Source organism: Dama dama, chromosome 8, assembly GCF_033118175.1.
Source record: "Dama dama isolate Ldn47 chromosome 8, ASM3311817v1, whole genome shotgun sequence".
In the NCBI taxonomy this organism is placed as follows: Eukaryota; Metazoa; Chordata; class Mammalia; order Artiodactyla; family Cervidae; genus Dama; species Dama dama.
The window spans coordinates 22,549,004-22,575,710 of NC_083688.1; the positions used below are offsets into that span (position 1 = coordinate 22,549,004).

Genomic DNA, 26,707 nt, shown 5'->3' on the forward strand with positions numbered 1-26,707 from the left:
ATAGGTTGTTTAAGTCTTCTTGGTACTTTCTCTGCTTTCAAAATGATATCTTAGAAGAAAATAGGATGTGGCTTTTGGGGCTGTTAAGCTTCACACTTTTTCAGTTTTTTTTTTTTTTTTTTCTTTAACTTCTTTTGCAAGAAGGGCCTGTACAAGACAGGTTCCCCATATGTGCTCTAGTTTTTGCATTTGTGACTGATAATATAATACCTTGGCATCTTTTTATGGTTAGTTCAAAAGCTAAGTACTGGGCCTTTATGTAAAATAAAACCAGGGCAACATCATAAATACTGTAAAGGTTAAGAGTATTGGGCTTGATAGTTAGGATTTCTTCCTTGCCATCCACTTAAGTTCCCCTTACAGCAAATTAGTAGAACCATAAACACTTTTGATTACTTATGCCCTGTGAACTGTGTTTGCGTCTGTGCAGTGATGATGTAGCAATCCATGACATTGAGTTTAGGGAGAAGGCAAGCAGGTATTAATCCATCATGGGTAGGTCCTGTGGAGGTGCAGTCACAGAGCACAGATATCTTGGTGTAGGAAAGGGAGATGAAACTTTTGTCAATAAAGGAGACTTCTCCACACGCACTCACACACACACTTATATGTTTATGATAGTTTATTTACACAGAGTTGAGCTAACATTTATTCACGTTTGTTGCTTATGTGGATAAATTGATTCAGCAGGTATGCAGTGAATATGTATTATGTATCAAACACTATTCTAAACAACTGGGTTTCTTTTTCCAATTTCTTCTGTCATTGGGCAATTTTATGATGTGGACATCGCACTTGGGTAAATAATCCTGTTTTCCCAAGCCTATAATTTAAGAAAAGTGATTTTTATCAATGATCCAAGTGTAAGCTATGAAAGCATATTTGAAATTTTAGCACTGTTTCTTTTCTCACTTTAAAATTTTGAATCTGACAGTAAAATTCTCATTAAAGAAGTGCTTTTCTAAGGATTTAGATACCTGTCATCAGAAGTTATTTAAAACCATTATTATTAGAATAGTTAGAAATTCAGCAAAAATATGATATACTATAGCAGTTACAGCAGTTATTATAACCACTAATTCGAAAGTCCCCTTTTAATTTTTTTTAAAACACTTTATAACAGGGAGAAGGAAATGGCACTCACTCCAGTATCCTTGCCTGGAGAATCCCATGGACAGAGGAGCCTGGCAGGCTACAGTCCATAGGGTCACAAAGAGTCAGAGATGACTGAACGATGAACACTTATGTATAACAAAATAAAACTACGCATTTGCCCATTTTTTTTTTAATGTGGATTTTCTGATTTTTTAAAAAATTTGTGAGAGTTCTGGATAAAAATACTTCATCAAATAATAAATGTATTGTGAGATATTGTCTTTCATTCTAGATATGTCTTTTCTCCTAATGGTGTCTTTGAAGAGAAGTTTTTAATTTCAGTTGATTTCAGTTTTTCAATCTGCAGTTGTTGGAGAAAGTGTTGTGTATTTATCAGTTGGTCAGGTTTACTAATCAAGTTCAGATCTTACACGTCTTTACTAATTTTTTTGTCTGCATGTTCTATCAAATACCAAGAAATACTAAAACCTTCAGATTTGATTTGGGTCTTATTTCTCCTTTTAGATTATATATTTTGAAGTTTTGTTACACAGTGAATATAAATTTAGGATAATATCCTTTATCTTTCGTAATACTTCCTGTTTAAAGACTACTCTGTCTAGTATTAATATGAGGTTTCTTATAATAAATGTTTTCATAGCAAACTTCATCCCACTCTTTGCTTTTTACCTTTTTGTCTGCTTATATTTAAGGTATGTCACTTGTAAGTACCAAACAGTAACATGCTTTTTAACCCCATCTGATTATCTTTGTTTTTAAAATGAAGCATGTAGTTCTTTTGCATTTAATGTGATTACTGACAAATTTGGGTTTATGTTTGCCATCCTACTGTGGTTTTCTTTTTTCTGTCTGTCTCATCTGTTCTTTACTAATTTTTTTCTTTCAGTTTTCTTTCCTTCTTTTAGGTGAGTCAAGTACGTTTTATTACTATACCCCCTCCCCCCATTAGTTATTATTTATATATGCTTTTATTATTATTGTTTTAGGGATTTAGAGATTACAACACAGACCCTTGACTTACAGTTTACTTATATTTGTTCGTCGTTGGTTTGTTCTTAAACACTTCTGGATAGTTTGAGTGTAGAATACTTTGACTTCCTGGGGCTTTTTCCTCTTAGTTTTTAGACATTGAATCCTGGGGTGTTTGTTTTGTTGTGCTGGGGACAGACCTGGTAACTTTTCCAAAATTGTATATGAAAATTTGTGGAGGCCCTGAGTGATGATAACCTTCCTTCTTAGGAAATGCAGTTTTCTTCCGGCAGACAGGCACAGTATGGGCAGATCACCATAATCTAGATGAAACTGGCTTTTAGCCTTTGTTAAGGTTGATCTATTTTTAGTTTGCATTTTGTTTTCTTCAGACCATATTTTACTCACAGGAAAAAACCCTTGTGGGGTCTCAGTCAAAAGCCTTGAGTTGTTTACCGGTTTGATCTCCACATTGCTGTGCCTGAGGTAATACTGACTTGTCCCGCCTGCACGTCTTCCAGCAGTCTGTTCAGCTCTTTAGTCTGCCTGCGCTGCTTTCTGTTTGGAGTTTTGGTGTCTCATCCATGCTTAGATGGTGTGTCAGTAAAAGTCTCAATGAAGTTTGCTTGCACAGCTTTGGTTCTTTTCTTTAGACTTTTGCCTCAGAAGCCTTAGCTACTTGATAGCCATTCCACCTATGACTTTCTGCTTGGCCTCCAATTATTGTGATAACAACAGATGACCCAAGGGAATGTGTGAAAGCAAATATCGGACTCCTCTCAGTATACTTGCCATTTTCCCAGAATCCTGGTCCCTCAAATCCAGGTGGCTTTTGGTGCTCTTGGATGCTTTTAAACAGTATTTGTTTGTTTTATTTTAAAATACATATAACATAAAAAATTTTAAAGTGCACAGTTGAAATTCCGTGATGTTAAGTACATTCATACGTTGCACAGCTATCATTGCCTCCACTCATCTCTAGAATGTCATCTTGCAAAACTAAAATCTGATACCCATTAAATGGTAACTCCTCATTCCCCCCACCCTATTCCTCAGTCCCCTGGTCTCCACCACTGTACTTTCTGACTATGAATTAGCCCATTCTAGCTACCTCATAAAAGTGGAATCATAGAATATTGTCCTTTTGCAACTTAAGTTTCATCCATGTTGTAATCTGAGTCCGAGTTTCTTTCCTTAACAGATTAGTGGTTTACAGAGGGAAAGGGGAGTGGGGGTAAGGCAAGATGGTGAAACTAAACTTTTGTTGGTGAGCAGGTTGTAGTGTATACAGAAGTCATAATGTTTACACGTGAAATGTGTTACGTCAGTTTTAAAAATTGTCTTTCTTTTTAAGGCTAATACTCAGTCATATGGGTATGCTACAGTTGCTTATCCATGCGCAAGTCAGTGGTCTCTTGGATTTCTTTCCCACCCTTTGGCTATTTTGAATAACACTGCTATGGATAGGTGGAGAAGGCAATGGCACCCCACTCCAGTACTCTTGCCTGGAAAATCCCATGGATGGAGGAGCCTGGTAGGCTGCAGTCCATCCGGTGGCTACGAGTTGGACATGACTGAGCGACTTCACTTTCACTTTTCACTTTCACACATTGGAGAAGGAAATGGCAACCCACTCCAGTGTTCTTGCCTTGAGAATCCCAGGGACGGGGGAGCCCTGTGGGCTGCCGTCTATGGGGTCGCACAGGGTCGGACGCTGAAGTGACTTAGCAGCAGCAATTATGGATAGGAGTGTAAGAATATTTCTTTAAGACCCTTCTTGTGAGTATAAACCCAGACAGTAGAATTGCTGGATTACATGATAATTCTATTCTTAATTTTTAAGTAACTACCATCTTATTTTCCATAGCAGCTGAACAGTTTTACATACCCAGCAACAATATTCAAGAATTCCAACTTCTCCATATTCTCTCTATGCGCTTGTTCTTTTTCCTTTCTTTCCCTTTTATTTTAAAGTTGCAGTATAGTTGTTCTACAATATTGTGTTAATTTCTGCTGTACCACATTGTGAATCAGCTGTATGTGTACATTGTATATTTCCTCCTGGGCCAAACTCTTTGCTATACAACAGCTTCTTGCTAGCTGTCTGTTTTACACACGGTAAGATATATGTGTCAGCGCTGCAGTCTCGTTATCCCACTCTCTCCTGTACCTGCTATGTCTACAAGTTCATTCTCTACATGCAAATAGGTTCATCAGTATCATTTTTCTAGAGTCTAGATTATATATGTGTGTGTTAACATACAGTATTTGTTGTTCTCTTTCTGATTCTTCACTCTGTATGACAGCCACTAGGTTCTTCCATATCACTTCAAATGACTTGATTGCAATCCGGTTTATGGCTGAATAATATTCTGTTGTATATACGTACCACATTTTCTTTATCCATTCATCTGTTGATGGACATCTAGGTTGCTTCCGTGTCCTGGCTGTTGTAAATAGTGCTGCAGTGAACATTGGGGTACATGTGTCTTTTTGAATTATTATTCCTTTTTAATAGTAGCTATCTTGATGGCTGTGAGGTGGTATTATTGTAGCTTACTTTTATAGTTATTTTCAAAGGAGTTTGTTTTATAAAGGGTATTCTTTCAAGATGATAAGTGAAAGTACATGATAATAGCTTTTTGAGATAGGTGTTATTTTATATTGAAGAAACAGACACAGATGTTAAGGTCACACCTAGTAAATGGTAGAGATAGGATCGAGACAGCCTGTCTGGCTCATAAATCTGTGCTTATAAACACTGAATTATATCTCTTCTCTGATACAGGTCTTCTTTTCTAAAAATCTTATAATCTCATTATTAAAACTCTCATCGTTCTAATAGGGACAGTATTCTAGTGTTGTTGCTTTATTCCCCACCATTACATTGGTGAAATTTTGGAATAGGAAACAGTGCTTTTATTTTGTGATTTGGTACAATTTATATAGCTTTAGAGAAACATGACTAGGGGTGTGTTTTGTCACATATCATAAGGTACGGTTCTTGAGATGAACGGGAATTATTTTGAAGAAGAATTTCTTCGAGACTTCCCTGGTCGTTCCAGTGGTTAAGACTTCATTTTCCAATGCAGGACGTGTGGGTTCCATCCCTCCTCAGGGGGCTAAGATCCCACAAGCCTCATGGCCAAAAAACCAAAACATAAAACAGAAGCGATATTGTAACAAATTTAGTAAAAAGACTTTTTTAAATGATAGAATTTCTTGCAGCTGCACAGCCTTAAATGGCCTTCACATTCCCAAGAGGGAGATTGGGGCTCATTTTATATTGGTGGAGTCTATGACTTTGAACTTTAGTTGTGCAGCTAAGTTTTCAAGCCAGGTTTTTGGACACTGTATTCTGTGCTTTTTCATTCACTTTATCCATAATTAACCAGTAACATTTCTGGGCAGTTTACTATTTCATATCTTATGGATGCCTTTTCAGCAGTGTAATCAGACACAAGCATTCTGTAAAAATATTGGGACACTTCTTCAAAGGTTGCTCTGATTAGACTTTTTTACTCCTACTGTAAACTCTGCCGTAGAATCTTTTTGTTGCTTTTCTGGATTTTTGTATTGTTTTTAAATTTTCTATTTCTATCTTCATTGTGTTAAACCATCTTAACTTATGGTTAGAAAGTGAGCCCTGTTTCTGGAAACACTTAAATTTATTACTTGTTGGTAAAAGATTGCCTGGTGATTAAATTTGGGAAAGTACGTTCAAATTTACAGTAGCTACTTGTTATAGCGGTATTTTCTTGTGTGTGTGTTTTCTTTTAAATGAGTTAATTTTTCAGGATTTACCTCTAGCTGATGAGTAGGATAAATATTTAGTATTTATAAAGATTTTTAACCTAATTTACATTCCTATTTTTCTATTCTCTTGTAAAAAAAAAAAATAAATGAAAGCAGTTATAGGTCATCTTGCCTCTAGGACAGAAAAGTGAAAGAAAAATTAAATTTTATTAACCATCTTGACAATGTACTTGATAAACCAACTTTCAGAGCTATTCACTTCGATTCAAAAAGTGATCTTTGCCTAAAGAGCTGCCATTGGTCATAAGTGAGATCAAGCAAGGAAGTGTAGACTGATGAGTACTAAACCATAACTGCCCCTAGTTCCTTAGTGTTGTTATCAAAAGTGTTGAACTACTGGAATTTGAAGCAAAAAAATGATGAAGATCCACCCTAAATTTTAAAATTGAGGCAAAGGAATGTTGTATATATATTTGTAGTACTAAGTTTTCAGAGTTGAATATTACCCAAAGGTTAGAATTTGCTCCCTGAGTACCCATTTAATCTTAAATAAGAAAACATTGTTCAGTGAGACTAGATATGAATAATACTGAAAGAGCTTATAATTTGTTCTTTCCTTGGCTTTTTCGTGACATGATGACTGTTGATTAAAAATATTTCCCAAACCATTTCTTGTGGGTAAATTAAATAGTATGAGTTACTTTTTGAACTTCATTACCAAATTTTTGTTACTGTTTTATTTTTATGTATCCCTGACTTATGAAACTGTTTAGCCCACTTACACAGTCATTCCTTGACTTTGCATAGATAGATTTAGCTTTCCTAAATTTTTTTTTTTTTTATTGGCATAGTGTGTCTTGGACCATCTGAGAATACTTTTGCATTCTGAGTTTGACCTTTTATGTATTAGTTAGATATTTAGGTATCGAGGTGAATTAGGTGTCTTGGTGAAGCCATCAGTTAAGGGGAAAAGGTTTGCTTGGCGTAGGAATAGCAGTTCCTGAGAGGGAACCATAGTGATTTTAAATGTAGTTTTATCTCTGTAGTGATGAAACATGGATTTTTCAGAACATTTTCGAATTCAGAATGCCTGTATTTTGGCTTTAAAAAGTCAAATAGAAGCAACCACCAAGTTTCTACCTCTGCTCATCTCTCTAGTAGATAACTGATTGAAGTGAACTCATACAAATTACATTTTGGTAAAATTAAATATCACACAGACACATATATACAAAATAAAAAGTCCTGCAGTGATTTAAATGATTACAGCTAAATAGATACTGTATTAACATAAAGTTAGCCATTTATTTTTTAACAAAGATTCCTATTAGAATCTGTTATGAGATGCTCTTGTGTACCCACAGGCTGAAGTCCTTCTGATAGTGCCTAATAAGCAGTGAAAAGAAGATTTAGCATGTTCATTCAGTAAATATTTTAATATTTATCATGTGCAGATCACAAGTTTATTGTGAATGTGTGCGTGCGTTATTGTTCATGCACATGTAAACACCTAGATGTGTGCATGTGTAGCTTTTATTTTGCTTGATGGCTATCAATCACATGTACCAAACAATATAAATGACCATTTGGTATTACTGATTTTAAGTAGCCACGCTCAAGGTTGCAGGTTTTCCTTCTGTATTTATTAGTTCTCTGGTATCCATAGTCAAATTTCAGGGTTAACAGGTTTTCTTAATATTATGTCATTTAATTATGATCATTATATACACCTTGACAGTCTCACGTTGAAAGATAGAGTTTAGCATCAGTATTTCCCTTGTCCTCAGTCATCTTCCATGGATGTAAATTCTGTGTGATTTCCTTGAATACCCCAGCCATGTGTTCCCATTATACCTGGCTTCTTTTACTCTGAAGCATTGTTCGTCTCTGTATGCAATATACCTGAAGAGCTTATCAGCTGCACCAGGCTCCCTTTCTGTCTTTTTGCCAGAAGACTCAAGATAGCAGGTTCTATAGACCATATGGTTATAGAATGATAGCATCACCGTGTTTAGGATTGAGAAGGGAAAAACCCAGGCCAGAGGAGACTAACAGAAAGAAAAGGAGTAATAGTGGTACATGTCTTGATCCCTAGTATATGCTAAGTTTTGATCAGAGAGTTAAGCTTCAAAGGAAATCAGAGTTTTAGAGAGTGTTTTTACCAGCCCTTTGTGTTACCCAGGACCAGAGTGGATAAATGATTTACTCAAAGTCACACCAGCAGTTAATGGTAGGGCCAGGGATCTTAAGAAGAATTCTGTAACTGACATGTCCACTTTAGAAAGCAATTTGGCTATTTCCATGTGGCCCAATACTTCTGCTCATAGAAATCTATCAAAAAAAAAAAAAAAATGAAGGCATACATCCTACAAGAAGATTGTACCCAAGTGTGCATAGCAACGTTACCTGTAGTAGACTGGAAAAAACTGGTAAACTGAAACAGCCCCAGATATCCTTAGCTGATAAATGGGTAAGCTAAATGTGGAATATCCATGCGGTGGAATACTATTTAGCACTGAACAGGAATGGAATACTAATATGTATTACATTAATGAACCTTAGCAGTCTTACGCTTAGTAAAAAATCAGACTCAAAAGATTACGTATTATATGATTCCACTTCTATGAAATGTCCAGGAAAGGAAATTCTAAAAAAAAAAAAAGCAGAGGTGCTCATGGTAACGATTGAAGTTCCAGAAGGGCTGGAGGGATTTTTTTTTTTTTTTTTTTTTTTAGTGATGGAAATATATTCTATAACTGGATTATTGCAGTCATTACACAGTATAGAAATGTACTGTGAATTATTGAACCATACTGTCACAATGAGTGAATTTTATGGCATATAAATTAACTACAATAAAGCCAAAAGGGGGAATGTTAAAATTTTTCACTTTAACACTTTTAATTTACTCTGACGGTTACATTGCTGCATCTTTTGTTGTGTAATTCTTAAAGGTAATTGCCTTTCACCAAAACCAATAAAATCTGATCTAGTTCTTTGATATTTCTCTTAGCCTAAATTAGAAACATTTGGTTTCTTAAGAAAGAGGTATTTTAGAAGGTATATGTTAAATTTGCTAATATGTATTATGTATGTCTATGCTATGAATCTCCTTCAAGATGTGCTGATGGTCACAGAGGCATGTAATACATTCCCGCTTAACAGCACCTGTCAGAATTGACAGTACTTTCTGCTCTAGCTGTGAAAAGCCTGATTGATAAACGTTCTCTCAGCACTGTCCCTCTACTTTTCAGTGTATCTTCTCTGTTTTGTTCTTTTCAGTCGAGCTTTCCTTACTGAGAGTCAGTGTATTTGTTTTTAAACTTGCTTATACTAATTGTACTTGTTTCTACATAATTTTATATTGTGTCAATCAATAGAATAGTGTGTAAAACAATACAGTTTGTTATTTGGCAGACTAGATTGAATGTTTTGGAAAGACTTGACAAAGGCAAATTGCTAAATATTGGGTTATTTGGCAATTTAAAGGTCTAGGGTGGAAACTAAAAATTTAGAAGGCCTTTTACAGTTAGATTGGTTCATGGTTGTCTCTGGTCATGATCCATCTTAATAAAACTGAAAGTGGAAGTGCTAGACAATTTATACTGAATGAGTATATTTGAGAAAGACAACATTGACCTCTAAACACAGGACTCGTGTTCAAATAAAAAGTATCTTAGTGAACACACACATGTTTTAAAATAAAATGTTTAAGGTTCAAGTGTTGGGGGGGGGGTATGTGTATGTATGTATGTATGTAATGGTTTTCCTGTTTCACCACTTTAATCAATCAGTTACTGGTTTTGGTGACATTGGGTAAGAGTGATTCTGTAGTTGGTACAGATTCTGTACCATAGAAGTTTATGTTCAAAATTGAAAAAAATCAAATTTATAAATAATTTATGCTTTAATTGGAGTGACTTTTTATAATAAAAATAATTCTCATTGCTTTATGAATTAACTAGGTTTTTGTCAGTTTTCATTGAATACATTTTGTTTTATGCTTAAAAGTAGGCCAGAATCAGGATGATACTGGAGGGTGGGGGAGAGTTGGACCTGAAGATTGTGAGTAAGCTTCAGTACAAGTGAGTCTGTTAAAAAAGAGGGATGTGAAACTTATTAAGACCTCAAGGAAAGAAGTGTGAAATTCAGGAATTTATTGAAGTGACTGGTGAAAATTTTAAGTTAAGAAAACTTAACTGAAGTTGCTACCACAGTTTGAAAAATGTGGTATAAAATGTAGAAAGTGAGCACCAAAGATTAACGAAAGAGCAGCATTCCTTGTAGCCATTAGGAATGGACCATTGTTTGAGATGAATGAAAGTTGGAGGAATAGTGTCTGTGAAGAGAGGCTATTCTTCTCATGAAAAATTAGATAAAAATGTTTAGAAAGGTCATCAGTAAATGCATATTTTATGTACAACTGTAATATTTTTATATGTTTGCATTTTGTGTATTTGTATTTTTACATAAAAACAAATAGAACTGTCATTTCCTGCCATTGGGGGAAAAAAGATGGTGTGTACCATTTAATGCCTATGTGATAGAACTTCTGTTCATGTTTCCCTCCTAGTTTATTTGGTATTGCTTTTAGTACAGTGTTCTTTGAAAGTTCAGAGATACAGTTTAGTGGATCTTGTTTGGGGATTACAGATTCCTTTAAGAATCTGGTGAAAGCTATGGACTCTTTCCAAAATACTTATGTATTAATATGAACAAACACGAAACAGTTTTTAAAATTTTCAGAAGTTTCCAGACCCACCAAAGCCCAGAAAGATCCTGGTTAAGAACAGAATGGAATTCTGTTACTAATACTTTTGTGAATGAAAAAGAGTAGTTTTATTTCTGTGTATCTTGGTGTAAATACAGATTTCTAAGTATCTCACAAAACGAGACTTTTATGACCAATAATTTTGGATTATCTGTGCTATATTAAGTGAAACACTGGTAACTATGCTGGTAAGAACTTGAAAGTAAGATGACTGACTGCTAGTAAATAATCTGAAATGGCATTAGCCAGGGGTGTTTTAATTATGTAGTACTGAATGCTGCTCTATTATAAGCATTTAGGAACTTTCAACATTTACCAATAAGCAGCCAATAAGTCACATGTATCTCTATTTCATTTAGCTCTCAGTTTTATTTAAAGAATATCACCTTCAGGTACAGTATTTAGTATTTCGTATTTAGGAAAATAAGAACCATGTTCATGCAGGGTATGGCTTTGGGGAAAAGGGAAGACCTGCCTGCCTGCTGTCTACCTTTCTCCTCTCTCCTTTCTGCTGACTTGTCTCTCTCCCTGGGTGGATTGCTTTTTTTCCTCCCTTTTACTTAAGGTAAATGGGTGATCTTCACCTATCGCCATTGTTTCAGTAGCCATTGTAAATTGTAAATACGTAACTATGTATAACTTTTATATAACTTGGGAGGTACTAGAAAACTCCATGCTGCCTGAAGTGTTTCTCACTTAAAAAATTGACCACTTTTGGAATTTTATTTCCTTTGTTTTTGTAAACCAAAATGATTATTTTTTTGTTCGCAAGGGTTGTACTAATGTTTATATTATGATTTTGTTTTAACTGCAGGACCGTGTATATGTACAACAAAATAATGTGGAGAATGTCTACAATTTGGGATTAATTATTTTCCGAGATCAAGTTGTACGCTATGGGTGTATTAGGGATCATCTCCGGCAAACGCTGTTGGATATGATTGCCAGGGAGCGGAAAGGAGAGGTCGTAGACCGGTATGACAGTCTTTCTACTCTTTGGGTTTCGGTTTTTAGTGGTTATATCCTGAGAATTGATTCACTGTCTTAATTTTAAGTTTGTCTAGCATGTTATGAAAATACTCAAAAACCTTATATAACAGTTAGCAAAATTAGCTAGATTTTAACTGAAAAGCACACATTTATTTTTAGAAGAAACCATCCTAAGCTTTTGTTTAATATATCTTTAAGAAGCAAATCAACCATTAATCTTTTTTGATTTTTCCTGTATTTTTTAATGCTGACATTTTTGTTCTTCTTTTTTCCTATTTGATAACGTGTTTGTCTCTTTGTCTTTTTTTTGAGAGGCTTTTGGTTAGCATTTGTTTTTAATGTGTTTGAAGAAACAAATGTCGAACGTAGTCTAAGATGACCGAGAACTGTTGCGCCCCTTTTGTTAAGTCGTGTTCTGAGTTACGGCAGCATGAGGACAGCTAGAGATAAATAGCTATACAGTATGCTTTCCAACTGAAATCGCTCTAAATTCTTATGGTATACATTGGTTGCTTATGGGAGATTGAGCACTTGCATTAAAGTTGTTCTGAAAGTCTTCCTAGCTACTTCTGTTGCATGTTTCACGTGAATCTTTAATGTGTTTTTATTATCAAGTGGTTTAACTTCTTTTGACAGAGGCGCAATAAGAAATGCTTGCCAGATGTTAATGATTTTAGGTCTCGAAGGACGATCAGTCTATGAAGAAGATTTTGAGGCTCCTTTTTTGGAAATGTCTGCAGAGTTTTTTCAGGTAATCAGTGAAGATATAAATACATACTTATAAGATGTTCTTAAGATTACCAAATATAGTTACTAATTTAAACACTTTGACCTTTTTGTCCTGAGGCCCATTGGGGAAAAGAGTGCAAATTTTATACCCTTCAGCACACCAACCCTACATGCTCACATTCCAGTGAAGGAGCTTATTGAAAATAAATTGAAGAGGTTGGACTTAAGACACATGATTTTTTTTAATTAATTTATTTTTTAATTGAAGGATAATGCTTTATAGGATTTTGTTGTTTTATGATTTTTTAAATTACATGCATATGAACTTCCCTAATGGTTCAGTGGTCGGGACTTCGCCTTCCAGTGCAGGGGGTGTGGGTTCAGTCAGCTGATATCCCACATGCCTCTCTGCCAAAAAACAAAACATAAAACAGAAGCAGTGTTGTAACAAATTTAATTAAACCTTTAAAAATGGTCCCCATCAAAAAAAAAAAAATTTAACAAATTTTATGTATAAAACATATAAACTTAGGAATAACCTTAAGTTTTATAATATTTATATGTTACTGTAATTTGCCATAAATTCATAGGCAGTACGTCACCAATGAAGTCTCATTATTCAGGCTTTTGGTAATTTACTAGTAAAATAAATATAGATTAGATAATAGGTATGATCCCATAGTGCACATATATGTCTTAAAAGCTATTGATGAGGAAATTATAAGATACAAATTTGCAGCTGTATATAAAACCCCAAACCAACCGAATGGCCGAAAGTAAGGATAAACTAGTACTGATTTGTAATGAAATAACAATGAGTACCATGACAGACGAGACAGTCTATAGGGTCATGGTAATTGGGCATTCTTCCTGAAAGCCTCAACCATCTGAGCAGTTTATAGTAGGAGCTTTGTAGTACTGCTGAAGTAGACTCAGTAAAAACTTTACTGTTCAATTTCAGTAGTAAGCTTTATAAAAATAAACAAGCAGAAAGTTAAGTTACTCTACAGTAGGTCATTTTTAAGAGCCATTGAATGTATATAAATGTGGGACTCCTGACATTTTTCTGTCACTTACCAATAAAGAAACAAAACAACGTACTTGCACACTGCCACCCACATCACCCTACCACCACGCCCGCCACAGTTTTTAAAAATCAGTTTGTAACCTATCAGAAAGATTTTTATGGCCTGTACTGGTGAGCCTGAACATGCTTTATGAAATACTAATTTTATGATGTAGGAAACAGTCTTTATTTTCTGATAACGCAGCAACTACTTCTGGATGTTTTTGACAGTGCTTTTACATTTGCATTTGTTTTAATTTCTTTCATTACAGTGTAGAAATAAAGTTGAAAATTGTCAGGTTTCCAAAATATATTACAGTGATATATGTATTAATGTAATAGTGAAGTGGTTGTCTCACCATGATTTTTGTTTGGTGTGATGATGGGTAGTCTTAGAGACTTTATTTCAAACTACTTTTTATTAAGAGAATGGAAAATACTATTAAATTTTTACATCATTTATATTAACATGTCTAATATTATGTAAGTCTTAGATATATTTGTTAATTTTACTACTAGGTTAAAGTCAATAGGGTCAGCATTTAAAATTTACTGAGATTTCTGTGTAAGACTGGTGTTAGCAGACAAGACTGATAGTTACTGAAAAGCCCTCTTTCTCAAACTTTATATATATTCCTTTGAGAGTAGGAGTAGGGTGGCAAGAGGACTTTAGTAACTACCAGTATGCCAGCAACACTGTATGATAAATGGGATGAATCTTTTTAGGCATACTTTTACATTAAAACAAAGAAGAATTTTTCCCTCTCACTTGGGGTCAGATGCTTCATTCTACAGTTTTGACTTTTTACTGTCCTGTGCTTGCTTTGTACTGTCACTTGGGGTCAGATGCTTCATTCTGTAGTTTGAACTTTTACTGGCATGTGCTTGCTTTTTCTGCTGTTCGGAATACACTGGCAAAGTTTGAAAAGCGCTGCTTAAGGGTAGTATGTTAATTTAGTTGTATGTAATGCTTTAAAGGATATCGTTCTGATGATACGAGTATGTATAGACAGTATATAAAATGTAAATAGCTTGGGATATTTAGTTTGGTTTATGAGAAACTCTGTAGAAACCCAGTTGAAAGCAGAAACACATTTTGCTGCTCTGTTTAAAAAAAGAAAAAAATCATGCTTTTTGATTGCAGATGGAAAGCCAGAAATTTCTAGCAGAAAACAGTGCTTCAGTATATATAAAGAAAGTAGAAGCTAGAATTAATGAAGAAATAGAACGAGTGATGCACTGCCTTGACAAATCAACTGAAGAGCCAATTGTAAAGGTGGTTGAGAGGGAACTCATTTCCAAGCACATGAAAACTATAGTAGAAATGGAGAATTCGGGGCTAGTACATATGTTGAAAAATGGCAAGACAGAAGGTAAGTGTTAGCAATTGAAAAACAATTAAATTCTTGTAGGTCTTCCAGGTTCTTGGAGGGTTGTTTTTTTTTTTTTTTTCTTTTTTCTGTTGAACATTATGTATATCAGTTTTCAAGAAGTCATGATATTTGATTACTTTATCACTGTTGTTACTTTGATAGGATTTTACAGTAAAGCTTTACACTTAATAAGGTTTCTAGATGTTGCTAGTGGATTGAATAGCTTCTTTTTTCTCTCATCTTCAGTCTCCTCACTTTGTGTTTTTCTTAACCCAGAGATAAGTCTAATAATGTTGATGAGGCCTGTGAGCTCCTGACCTGCTCCTATACTTTATTTTTATATGCCAGGGCATTTAGACTTTTTTTTCATCCACACACTCCACAGTCTGAAGTTCCAGTCTTAAATTTTTGTATGCATTCCTTTAGGGAGTTGGTTGTGATAAGGGTACCAAAAATACAAAAATTTACAAGTTTTCCATGTTCATGTGTTTAGAGGAACTCTTAAGTTATAGACTGAAAAAGGAGAAAGGAGTATTGCTTACAAGTAAACATTTTGGAGATAACTAACATTTACTCTTTTTTTTTTTTTTTTTTTTTTTTACTATTTACCTTATTTCCCTAAAGTGATACTTCTTGATGAATACCCTGGGACAAATTATGACGAACAGTCATGTTGTCCTCATTCTTAATTTCTGAAGCTTTGCATTACAACTATGACTTGCTAAGTCACTGATACTGTATTGAAAGGGCTTCCTAGGTAGTGCTAATGATGGAGAATCCGCCTGCCAGTGCAGGGGACATAAGAGGTGTGGGTTCCGTCCTGTGTCAGGGAAGATCCCGTGGACACAGGAGCCTGGCGGACAGTCTGGGGGGGTGCGAAGAGTCAGGCACGGGTGAGAGTCTGAGCACACACAGTGCCTGGTATTAAAAAATAAATCTGGTGCTGGGTGAAGTCTTAGCCATATTTTAGCCACGTACTCATAAAAGAAATACATACTACCTATGACGTGTGACCCTACCGTGACTGCCTAGGTAGGGAGTGAAACAATGTTTAAGTTAATAATTTAAAAGAGAGGAAGATGTAAAAGAAGGGAGAAGAAAGATGGTAGCAGAGAGGTTGTTCCATTCTTCTTCTAGGGGAGTCTTTGTCTTGTATTTTCAGATGATTATGTTTCTATATATGTTTTAACTTCCAGAAAGGTTGTATGTAAATTTGTTGTCTTTATTAAGCTAGAGGAGGTTACTTTTAAAAAAACCCTTTGAGGGACTTCCCTAGTGGTCCAGTGGGTAAGATACCCAGCTCCCAATGCAGGGGACCTGGGTTCTATCCCTGGTCAGGGAACTAAATCCCACGTGCCACAACAGAGACCTGGAGACAGCCAAATAAATAAATGTTAAAAAAAAAAAAACCCTTTGATAGAGCTTTTCTGTAAAAGCAAAACAAAACTCATTTTTAAGGATATTTTCCAAAATAAGCTACTCCTGGATGTCCATTGTCTAAGTTGGGGATTGGCAAAATTTTTTTTTTCTAAAAGGAGAGAATAAATATTTTACGGGTGTGGACCATACAGTAAACCACCCATCTCTGCTATAATAGTGAGAAAGTAGGCATAGACAGTAACATAAATGAATAAACTTGTATTCCTATAAAACTTCAATTTTTATTTTTCAACCATTTAAAATGTGAAAAGCATTCTTATTTTGTGAACTGTATAATAACAAGCAGTGGGCTGTAGTTGTTCCATGGGCTATAGTTTGATGACCCAAATCTTAATGATCCCTGGCAGATTAGGACTTTATGTAAAGCAATTTTCCTTACTTAAACAGAATGAGAATCAATTTTCTAATGTATTGTTTAGTTACTGAGTTAATGCTTTCTTATTCATGTTTGGTGGGGGTGGCTAAGAGTGGGGAGATTAAATGGGCTTGAAGATTAAGAGGCTAGGAAATGTTTGATGGAGAGATTATTGAGCACACCTGAATTATAGTATCTGTAGCCTGCATGGAGACTTGTGTCAAAAGCATTAAGTATATCTAACACATGGCAACTGCTTAATAAGCACCTAAATGATGGAGTATCAGAATAGCCACTTACCATAGTTTCTATTTAGTGCTTAATGTTCTCAGCAAGTAAGCAGCTTTCTGTGATGCTAAATTAAACTTAAAAATCATGGCTTCAGTTTTCCTGGCTTTCCACTAGAAACCTAATTGCAAAAATGTCTTAATTATACTAGGACCTGTTCTTGAACAGTATGTAAAGAATACGTCAGAGACGCAACTTCACCATTATATGAAGCCAAATGTTTTATAGATCAGAAAGGGAAAGTTTTTTCCCACCATGAGTGGAGGATTAGTTGGATTAATAGTGAAATGCATATAGCACTATGAAATTAAGTTCAGATAGTATCATTTTACTGTTTAAGTATAAACAAATAATATTTAATTTCTTGCCACATAATTTTTCTTCTCTTTCACTTTCTCCACTATGCCATCCATTTATTTACAGTGGATTACATACAATGAAATTTTATTAGATTATATACAGTTAAATATATAACAAAACTATAACAGCATAGGAACAAGAAAGACAAAGTTGGGAACTATTTTGTTAGAGGTATTTGATAACAAAAGCTTACTGTAGTACATATCCATAAATTTCTGTTGCATTTGTAATATTTATTTTTAACATGGGCAACTTGGTTATAATTTATACCAAATGTGAGAAACTATAAGATTTGCTCCATGTAGGTTATTTTGGACATATATTGTTGATGAGAATAGTTTGTCCAAAAACTTGGCTTTTGAAAGTCATTGAAACAAATTTTGAAGCCCTTCTTACAAAAGTTGCAGTCATGTATTTTTAGGATCTAAATTGATCTTATGAATACAGACAAGGTGGGTAAGTTTTAGCCTGTCTGTCAGATCTGGCCCATTACCAGTTAGGCTGGAAAAAAAGTCAAAAGAGTAATATTTCATTACACATGAAAACTGTGTAAGTTTTAGATCTCAGTGTCTTTTTTTTCCCCATTTATTTTTTATTAGTTGGAGGCTAATTACTTTACAGTATTGTAGTGGTTTTTGTCATACATTGACATGAATCAGCCATGGATTTACATGTGTTCCCCATCCCGATCTCCCCTCCCGCCTCCCTCCCCACCCCATCCCTCTGGGTCTTCCCAGTGCACCAGGCCCGAGCACTTGTCTCATGCATCCAACCTGGACTGGTCATCTGTTTCACCATAGATAATATACATGTTTCGATGTTGTTCTCTCAAAACATCCCACCCTCGCCTTCTCCCACAGAGTCCAAAAGTCTGTTCTGTACATCTGTGTCTCTTTTTCTGTTTTGCATATAGGGTTATTGTTACCATCTTTCTAAATTCCATATATATGTGTTAGTATACTGTAATGGTCTTTATCTTTCTGGCTTACTTCACTCTGTATAATGGGCTCCAGTTTCATCCATCTCATTAGAACTGATTCAAATGAATTCTTTTTAATGGCTGAATAATATTCCATGGTGTATATGTACCACAGCTTCCTAATCCATTCGTCTGCTGATGGGCATCTAGGTTGCTTCCATGTCTTGGCTATTATAAACAGTGCTGCGATGAACGTTGGGGTGCGAGTGTCTCTTTCAGTAGATCTCAGTGTCTTATGAATCAAGGGTCATTGGAGTACAGTCATGACCCTTCGTTTCTGTATTAGCCATGGCTTCTTTGTGGCTACAATGGCACCATTGAGTAGTTGGAACAAAAACCATATGATCCACGGTTTAAAACATTTACTGTCTGATGCTTTATATAAAACAGCCCCGATCTAGAAAGTGCTGTTCTAACTCCATTTTTAAAAGTTCTCCATTTTAAAACCTTTTTGTATCATTGTAAAGTTTTGACACTGTACTCTTCCAGTAAGTTCTTATTTCAGAGATATATTAGACGTATCGAAAAGTAGTATCTTAACTCCATCTTTTATTTTTGTAAAAGGCAGTCTAGAGTCTTCATTCTAAATAAAAATAGTGTAGTGAGATAAGCCAATTTTTCAAATACATATATTGGCTTAGATCACCACCTGAAAAATATTAGGGATTGCTCCAAGAAAAATAGTAAAACAGAAATTTATACTGTAAGTTTCACATGAATTTTACCATGATGTGTAATAAAATTTATTTCTTGCCACTACTGGCATTGAACTTTTGAGATAGACATGCTTCAAAATATCTGTAAGACTTTTCTTGGTTTTTAAAGTTCCTCGTTATTACATTAACTGCCAGTTATACCACATTGATTTTTTTAATTGGACATACCAAATTTAAAGTTATTCTTTTGATAGTTGTTTTGTAGTATTACTAGTTTCTAAGTTAGAATTATATTGGATAAATTATGTAGGAACCCAGAAGTTCAGTTTTCCTTTTTTGTGACTTGTTTCTTATGCTATTTGGACATCTCTTCCATGCAAACCAAAACTTGCTACAACTGTTTATTGATGCTTAGTATCTCATCTGTACCATGTATTTGGCAAGTTGCAATAATAACCATTAACTAGCTTTCCCCACTCCACCCCCATTTTGCTGGAGTTTTGTTTTGTTTTTTAGTAGTTTTTTAATGTGGTCTACAAATAGATCATAATGGGGCTTCTTTAAATATCACAAATGAACAGATTTTATTTTTTTCTTCTTAATCTTTAATGTAGCCAATTTGTATGTTCCTTCTGATTGCAGACCTTGCTTGCATGTACAAGTTATTTAGTCGTGTGCCAAATGGTTTGAAAACAATGTGTGAGTGTATGAGTTCCTATTTGAGGGAACAAGGTAAAGCCCTTGTTTCTGAGGAAGGAGAAGGAAAGAATCCGGTAGACTATATCCAGGTAAGTAAATACAGAAGATTCTATCATAAAGTAATTTTGATGTGCTAAAAAGATCACTTTTACAGAGTGATGTAGTATGTATTTTCACTGAACTGTTCCAGTGGTAGGTTAATATGTGTAATTATCATAAATATTTCAGGAATTTTGGAAAGCATGTATGTTTATATCAGGGAGCCAAACTCAGCCACTTCTTTTTATGTATTAGCTTATCTGATGAAGACCTTATTTAAATAGTGTCAAGAATGAAAGTTCTTTCTTCTTCTTTGTATGCCTTAGTGTTTATATGCTCTCATGTGTTAGAAAAAAATAACTGTTTTAGTGACTTTTTGTTTCAAGATATTTTGCTTTCAAGCAGTACTACGAATATATTATGCTCTCAAATTTTTCGTGTTTTAGTATCAACAATCAGCTTTCTCTGTGTGTATTTTTAAAGCTGATTTTCTCAGGCTCACCCATTCAATCAAGATAGAGGAAGGTAGGGAGAAACAGGGAAAAGGATCTTTGTTTCATCTTCAGTAGAGTAATACATAAATGGAAGATAGAATACATCTCTCACCACTGATGTTTTTAATACAGGCCTAGATATAGGCTTGAAAGTAACAACATAGAATCTGTAAGTTTAACCCTGAATGCACACATTTATTACTAGCGAAATCAAAGATAAATGTGTAGTCACGCATGTATTGTATATAGAAAAGTTACTAACATGTATCCTAAGTTTCTTTTCTCTTTTTTTATTTGGAAGGGCTTGTTGGATCTGAAGAGTAGGTTTGATCGCTTCCTCCAGGAATCGTTCAATAATGACAGGCTCTTTAAACAGACTATTGCGGGTGACTTTGAGTATTTTCTCAACCTCAACTCCAGGTCCCCTGAATACCTCTCATTATTTATTGATGATAAGCTGAAAAAGGGAGTCAAAGGGGTAAGTGTTAAAGCATTTGAAAGTACATTAAGTTTTATTTGTAGATGTAACATTAGGAAATAAAATATAAGATTAGACTATTTTGTAAATATAAAATTAAACAGCCTTTTGGGTTTCTTTGATGGCTCAGAAAGTAAAGAATCTGCCTCCAATGTGAAATACCTGAGTTCGATCCCTGGGTTGGGAAGATCCTCTGGAGAAGGGAATGGCAACCCACTCCAGTGTTCTTATATGGAGAATCCCATGGACAGAGGAACCTGGCAGGCTACAGTCCATGGTGTCTGAAAGAGTTGGACAGGACTGAGCGACTGACACTTTGACTTTTCACTTTTGCTGTGCTTAAATGTGCACTGTGATATTTGAAAGGATTGTTTTAAGTGCTTGAAGTGGTCAGAAGTACTTTGACATTTCACGTAATGTGTCATTGGCATCAGAAACAACCACACAGCCATAAACTTCAGATTGTGAGGGTTATGTATGTTATAAGAAGTAATAAGAAACTAGAGAACAGCTATGCATTGCACATAGAATATTGCTTACTCTTACCTGGTTCTGGAGGTTATCTATCCAATAGTACTTGAATGTCAAGAATTTGAAGGCCTCGTCTAGAATAAATATCAGAAAATAGTTTGATAGCCTATATGGAAGCTCAGTTTCAAGTGTTTATAATATATCTGGGATCTTGGAAGTGCAGTATAGCACAGAAAATCAAAATAAGCAGATTGTGATTATGTGTAAATTGGTTTTGCTGACTTCATCTTGGGATTTGTGAGACGTTAGGGCAAAGCAGCCAGTAGGTAACAATAACACAGAAACGGGGAAGATTACCAAGGATGCCGAATAGAAAAGACACATCTAAGTAGTCTTCCATAATTTTTAATATAAACTGAATACAACCTGCCACAGTATCATCTTGCCCTTGTTTAAAAGATTAGGGGCAGAGGCCTTTTTGCTTTGGGAAATGTAACATATTGTTATGCTTCTGTTTGAACAATTTAGATTTTGAATGAGCTCATATAAAAATAACTGTCTTTTGGCCAATATGTTTTACAATGCAAGGGCACTATAAAATTCTCTTATGTGATTAAAATTTAATTTCAGCTATTCTCAGTCATCCTTTAATCCAGCCATGTATCAACCTCTCCCTTTCAGAGTTAGCCCACTGGGGAGTGGAGCACCGTTCCAACTTCTGATTCATGCTGCACTAGTTGAGGATGTGAGAGCCGAGCTGTAGGAAGTGGGCTGGCCATATTTTCTCACATTAGATCTCTTTTCTGACCTTGGTCAACCAGATATTTATGTTTGTTATTAGTGGTGTTTTAAAACCAAACTGTGATGCTGTTTTTGTAGAATTAAAGCTGTGTAATTGTTAAATTGTCTTCTAATTGATTTGCAGCTAACAGAACAAGAAGTAGAAACAATATTGGATAAGGCAATGGTCCTTTTTAGGTTTATGCAAGAAAAAGATGTATTTGAACGTTATTATAAGCAACACTTGGCCAGGAGACTTCTTACAAATAAAAGTGTTTCTGATGACTCTGAAAAAAATATGATTTCTAAGTTAAAGGTAAGGTATGTTTAGGATGGGATGGAGTGCCCTTAACTAAGGTTTATCACATAATTGAGCACCGACAAACAACTAATTGGGAAATAATTGATTTAAAATACTTGTTTCTGTAAATTAACAAAGCTAGATTCTGAGGGACTTGGGTTGTTGTTTTTTGTTTTTTTTTTAAGAGAAAGTTGTATTCAGAGATTTGTTCAAGTTCTGGGGCATTCACAGTGTACTGGAATTTCTCTTGGTGATGCAGATACATTTATGGCGATCTGGGGGAGGATCAGTACAAGGGAAGCAGTAAATGGAATATGACATACACTTCTGTTTCACAGAGTGTGATCCACAGGCCACCTGTACCCATATCACCTAAGTGTTTCTTGTTAAAAACACAGAGTTCTGGGCCCTACCTTCAGTTGGGTTTATGGAAATCTAAGAGAGAGTCTGGAAATTTACATTTTAAAATAAAATTCTTAGGTTATTAATGCCACTAAAGTTGGTGCCTACAGGCATAGAACAACTATTAGAAAGATTTAGAAAGGATGGCAGTAACAAGGGAGAATTTGTATGTTTCCTCATAACAAAATCCATCATTTGTTTGTGTATATTTGTGTTTTTCTTCTACAGACTGAATGTGGATGTCAGTTCACATCAAAACTGGAAGGAATGTTTAGGGATATGAGCATCTCAAACACAACTATGGATGAGTTCAGGCAACATCTACAGGCCACTGGGGTGAGATTCTTCATTAATTTCTACTTATATAAAATTTTTTTATATGCAGTCTTTTGTAATAGGCATTTTCATCCATTTAGATAACTGAATTGCTGGTGTCATTTCTTTAAACGTCACTAGAGACAACATATGTATTGTCTGTGAGTGCTTTAAAAATTATTTCCCCTGGATAACCTATTTTTCTAACTTTTCTAATCTTAAAATATATTCTCTTATTCTTAAATTAGTTTATCCTCCCTACTTGAAGGAATGCACTGAATATTTAATAAATGGAGCTACTCTGCTGTTATAACCATTTATAGGTCATGGAAAGAATATCAGGCTTAGGCAGACTTCTTATTGTTGGTCACTCGGTTGTGTCTGACTCTTTGTGACCTTGTGGACTCCAGCCAGCCAGGCTCCTCTATCCAAGGGATTTTCTCAGGCAAGAAGAATGGGGTGGGTTGCTATTTACTTCTCCTGGGGGTCTTCCTGACCCAGCGATTAAACCTTCTTCTGCATTGGCAGGCAGATTCTTTACTGCTGAGCCTCCGGGGAAGCTCCCTAGGCAAGCTTACTGAGTTTTAATACTTTTTCTTTACCCCAGGATGGTACTGCCTTATAATTGTTACCTGAGCTTCTTGTACCTCAGTATTCTTCTTCATGTGAAAGATCAGGGTAAAAGGGCCTGACGTCTCGGGGTTGGTAAAGGGTGACCTGAGCACAGCAACCCTGATGCTGGTGTGTTGTAGGTGTGCGTTTGTATTGTGGTTGCCAGAAGGAAGTGAGCTGCAACTCACAGTAAGACTGTGGAGTCCAGTGAAGTTTTTGAGAAGATTTCAGTGGGGTATAATGAAGTTCAGAGTTTTCTCTTTTCTTTTTTGTTAAACTGTTTCTCAACTTTGTATTTACCTTAAGTTTTTTTTTTTTCAAGTGTCCAAGTACCTTTTCTGTGATAGTTGAAGGCCTTTTGATTGAAAAATTACCGTCTTTATTTACTGTTGACCATTCTTTGGAGATCAGTCCTGGGTGTTCATTGGAAGGACTGATGTTGAAGCTGAAACTCCAGTACTTTGGCCATCTGATGTGAAGAGCTGACTCATTGGAAAAGACCCTGATGCTGGGAGAGATTGAAGGCAGGAGAAGGGGATGACAGAGGATGAGATGGTTGGATGGCATCACCGACTCAATGGACATGGGTTTGGGTGGACTGCGGCAGTTGGTGATGGACAGGGAGGCCTGGCGTGCTGCGGTTCATAGGGTCACAGAGAGCTGGACACGACTGAGCGACTGAACTGAACTGATTATTTTGCACTGGGATTGTTCAGTATGATCATTTCATCAGATTCTGTTTTCTTTCTATGAAGTTTGTATATTTTCTGTTCTTTCGTTTTGACTGTTCAGGTATATCCTGCACTTTATGGTGGAATATTCATTTCATAATTTGTTAACCATTAAGTAGAACACTTGTTGAGATGAGTAACAGAGTAATCAAAACAAATCTTGAACTCTCTGAAATCTTGGAGCCCTTTTAAAACATCACCAATCCTCAGATATTTCTGTTACTTTCTTAAAGGTTCTTTACCTGTTGAAATAGAATGACTCTTCTGTTTACTTTCAGAAGTCATATAACAAGTACTCTCTTAAAATTCTGAATACTTGTAGTATACTTTATTTAGACAAGTCATATTTATTATGCTGAAGGAAATTTAAGTATTTGTGCATTATTTCCTGTTTTACTTTTTTCATGGGGATAAGGACAGGAAAACAACCTTGCTGTCATATTTCTGTTCATTTATATCAACAAATTACATCCAGACAGACTTTTTCAGTATCTTTGTCTTTGTGTACTTGTCTCTGTCATGTACTGTGTTTGAAACTAAGCTGAATGGCTTAAAAATATTACTACAATAGCTAGAAATAAAAGGTCCAAACCATTAGAGCAATAGTTCTTTGAGGTTCTTTCTCTTTTTAATTTAACAAATAACTCACTGTTTCTGTGCCAAGCATTGTTCTAGGCACTGGGTATATAGCAGAGAATAGACAAGAATCCCTACCATGATGGAGCTTGCTTTCTAATCTGGGAGGCACGATGGTAAACAAGTAATTACAGAGCACTTCAGCTGGTGATAGGATATGTAGAGGAACACTGTAGCCAGGAGGAGTGGTCAGAGAAGGCCTCCTTTAAAAAATGACATGTTGAAGAAAGACTGAAAGATTAGGGAGCAAGATATGGGGATATGAGAAAAGAGATAAAAGACATTATTATTTGGGTGCCCCTTCTCTGCTTGCAAATGTGTAAACAGTTCTCAGGCCTCTTCCATTCATCATCTAAGCATCTTTGCTATGATCTTTCCTATGTGTCATCTAAGGTTTCTGGGTTCAGTTCTTTAAAATGGAGTAACTCATTTAAGATACATTTATGAAGAAATCTAAGTGTGGAATACTTCTTGATATTTATAAACTTGTTTTTCTTTTTTAAAAATTTCACTGAATCATTCAGGATACATAAAAATGGAACAAGCTGTGAATCTTAATGATAAAGTTGAACAGTGATTGTTGTTCAGCTGACTATTTGCGACCTCATGGAGTATAGCATCCCAGGCTCCTCTGTCCTCCACAGTCTCCTGGAATTTGCTTAAACTCATGTCCATTGAACTAATGATGTCATCCACCATCTCATCCTCTGTTGCCCCTTCACCTTTTGCCCTTAATCTTTCCCAGCATCAGGGTCTTTTCCAGTGAGTCAGCTGTTCACATCAGGTAGCCAGAGTATTGGAGCTTTTCCCCTTTAATAATTTCTGTTGATGTGCTTCGTTTCTGTTTTCTTAAAAAATTATCTTGTTAAAGATCTGTTTAAAGGGGAAAAAAAACCTCATTGTGACAGTAATGCTAGCATGTATTTTATAGAGGTAGTCAAACATTATGCAAATAGTTACAGAGCACCTACTGTGTAGAACTGGGCCTAGCGTCCTATGCAAAGATTGGTAGAATGTGAGCTACCTGTGAAAACCTGAAAGTTTTGGTCAGTTTAGTAGAAATGTGATTGAGATGTTAGAAATATGTTGTTTCTGTACTAAGATGGCAAGAGTACTTAAAAACAGAGATGAAAGGTATTCTAGAATTTTCTCTAAAATGATACTGATAAGACCCCTTGGCATTTTATCTGGAAAAAATCTTAAAGGCCACAAACTTTGTACATTTCAGTGACACCAGTAAGACTAAGCAAGCATTAAGCAAAAAAATTTGCCATAGTTAAAACATGGAAAACATTGGATGAGTCTAACTTTCAAGAAGATGTGTTTTATTTGCTGGCTGTTGGACGTGGAGATAACTACTTTGATAGCTCTGATAATTCTCACAGTGTCTCGGCAACAGATAGCACATCCTAGCTAACTTGTAGGGGGACGTTTTCTTCTCGTTCCCGCAGGTATCTTTAGGTGGTGTTGATCTCACAGTCCGGGTGCTCACAACAGGGTACTGGCCCACTCAGTCAGCCACACCAAAGTGCAACATCCCACCAGCACCAAGACACGCTTTTGAGATATTCAGAAGGTAAATGTAGATCAAACTTTGTATTTCTTAGTACAAATTGTCCAGAATTGAGATGAATTGGAGCAGTTAGTAGTGTCCCTGATTGAAGAGGAATATACTCCCATTTTTTAATCTCATTTACCCTTTATGCTTTCAATATGTAAGGATGAATTGCACAATCTTTTCAGAGGAATACGAATACCCTTCTTCAGCACTAATGCATAGTTAGGAGTATATTTTGTATTGTTGATGTTTGCCACTAGCTGGGGGTGAACTGTTTTGGGGTTAATTTTGGAGAAAAGTCATCTTATGAACCGTGATGGCTGAGCAGCAGCCAGGGCAAAAA

General features: G+C 35.5%; 1 protein-coding gene across 4 annotated transcripts in view; it reads left to right on the plus strand.

Moving 5' to 3' along the window:
• The window catches only part of CUL3 (cullin 3), a 97,224-nt gene that overhangs the window by 55,168 nt on the left and 15,349 nt on the right, over positions 1–26,707 (plus strand). For all 4 annotated transcript variants that reach the window (XM_061148626.1, XM_061148629.1, XM_061148627.1 and 1 more), the window contains exons 4-11: positions 11,427–11,587; positions 12,239–12,353; positions 14,542–14,770; positions 19,491–19,636; positions 20,382–20,558; positions 21,955–22,125; positions 22,741–22,848; positions 26,258–26,382. In XM_061148626.1, coding sequence (XP_061004609.1) covers positions 11,427–11,587; positions 12,239–12,353; positions 14,542–14,770; positions 19,491–19,636; positions 20,382–20,558; positions 21,955–22,125; positions 22,741–22,848; positions 26,258–26,382 — 1,232 coding nt within the window. The remainder of the gene's footprint in view (positions 1–11,426; positions 11,588–12,238; positions 12,354–14,541; positions 14,771–19,490; positions 19,637–20,381; positions 20,559–21,954; positions 22,126–22,740; positions 22,849–26,257; positions 26,383–26,707) is intronic.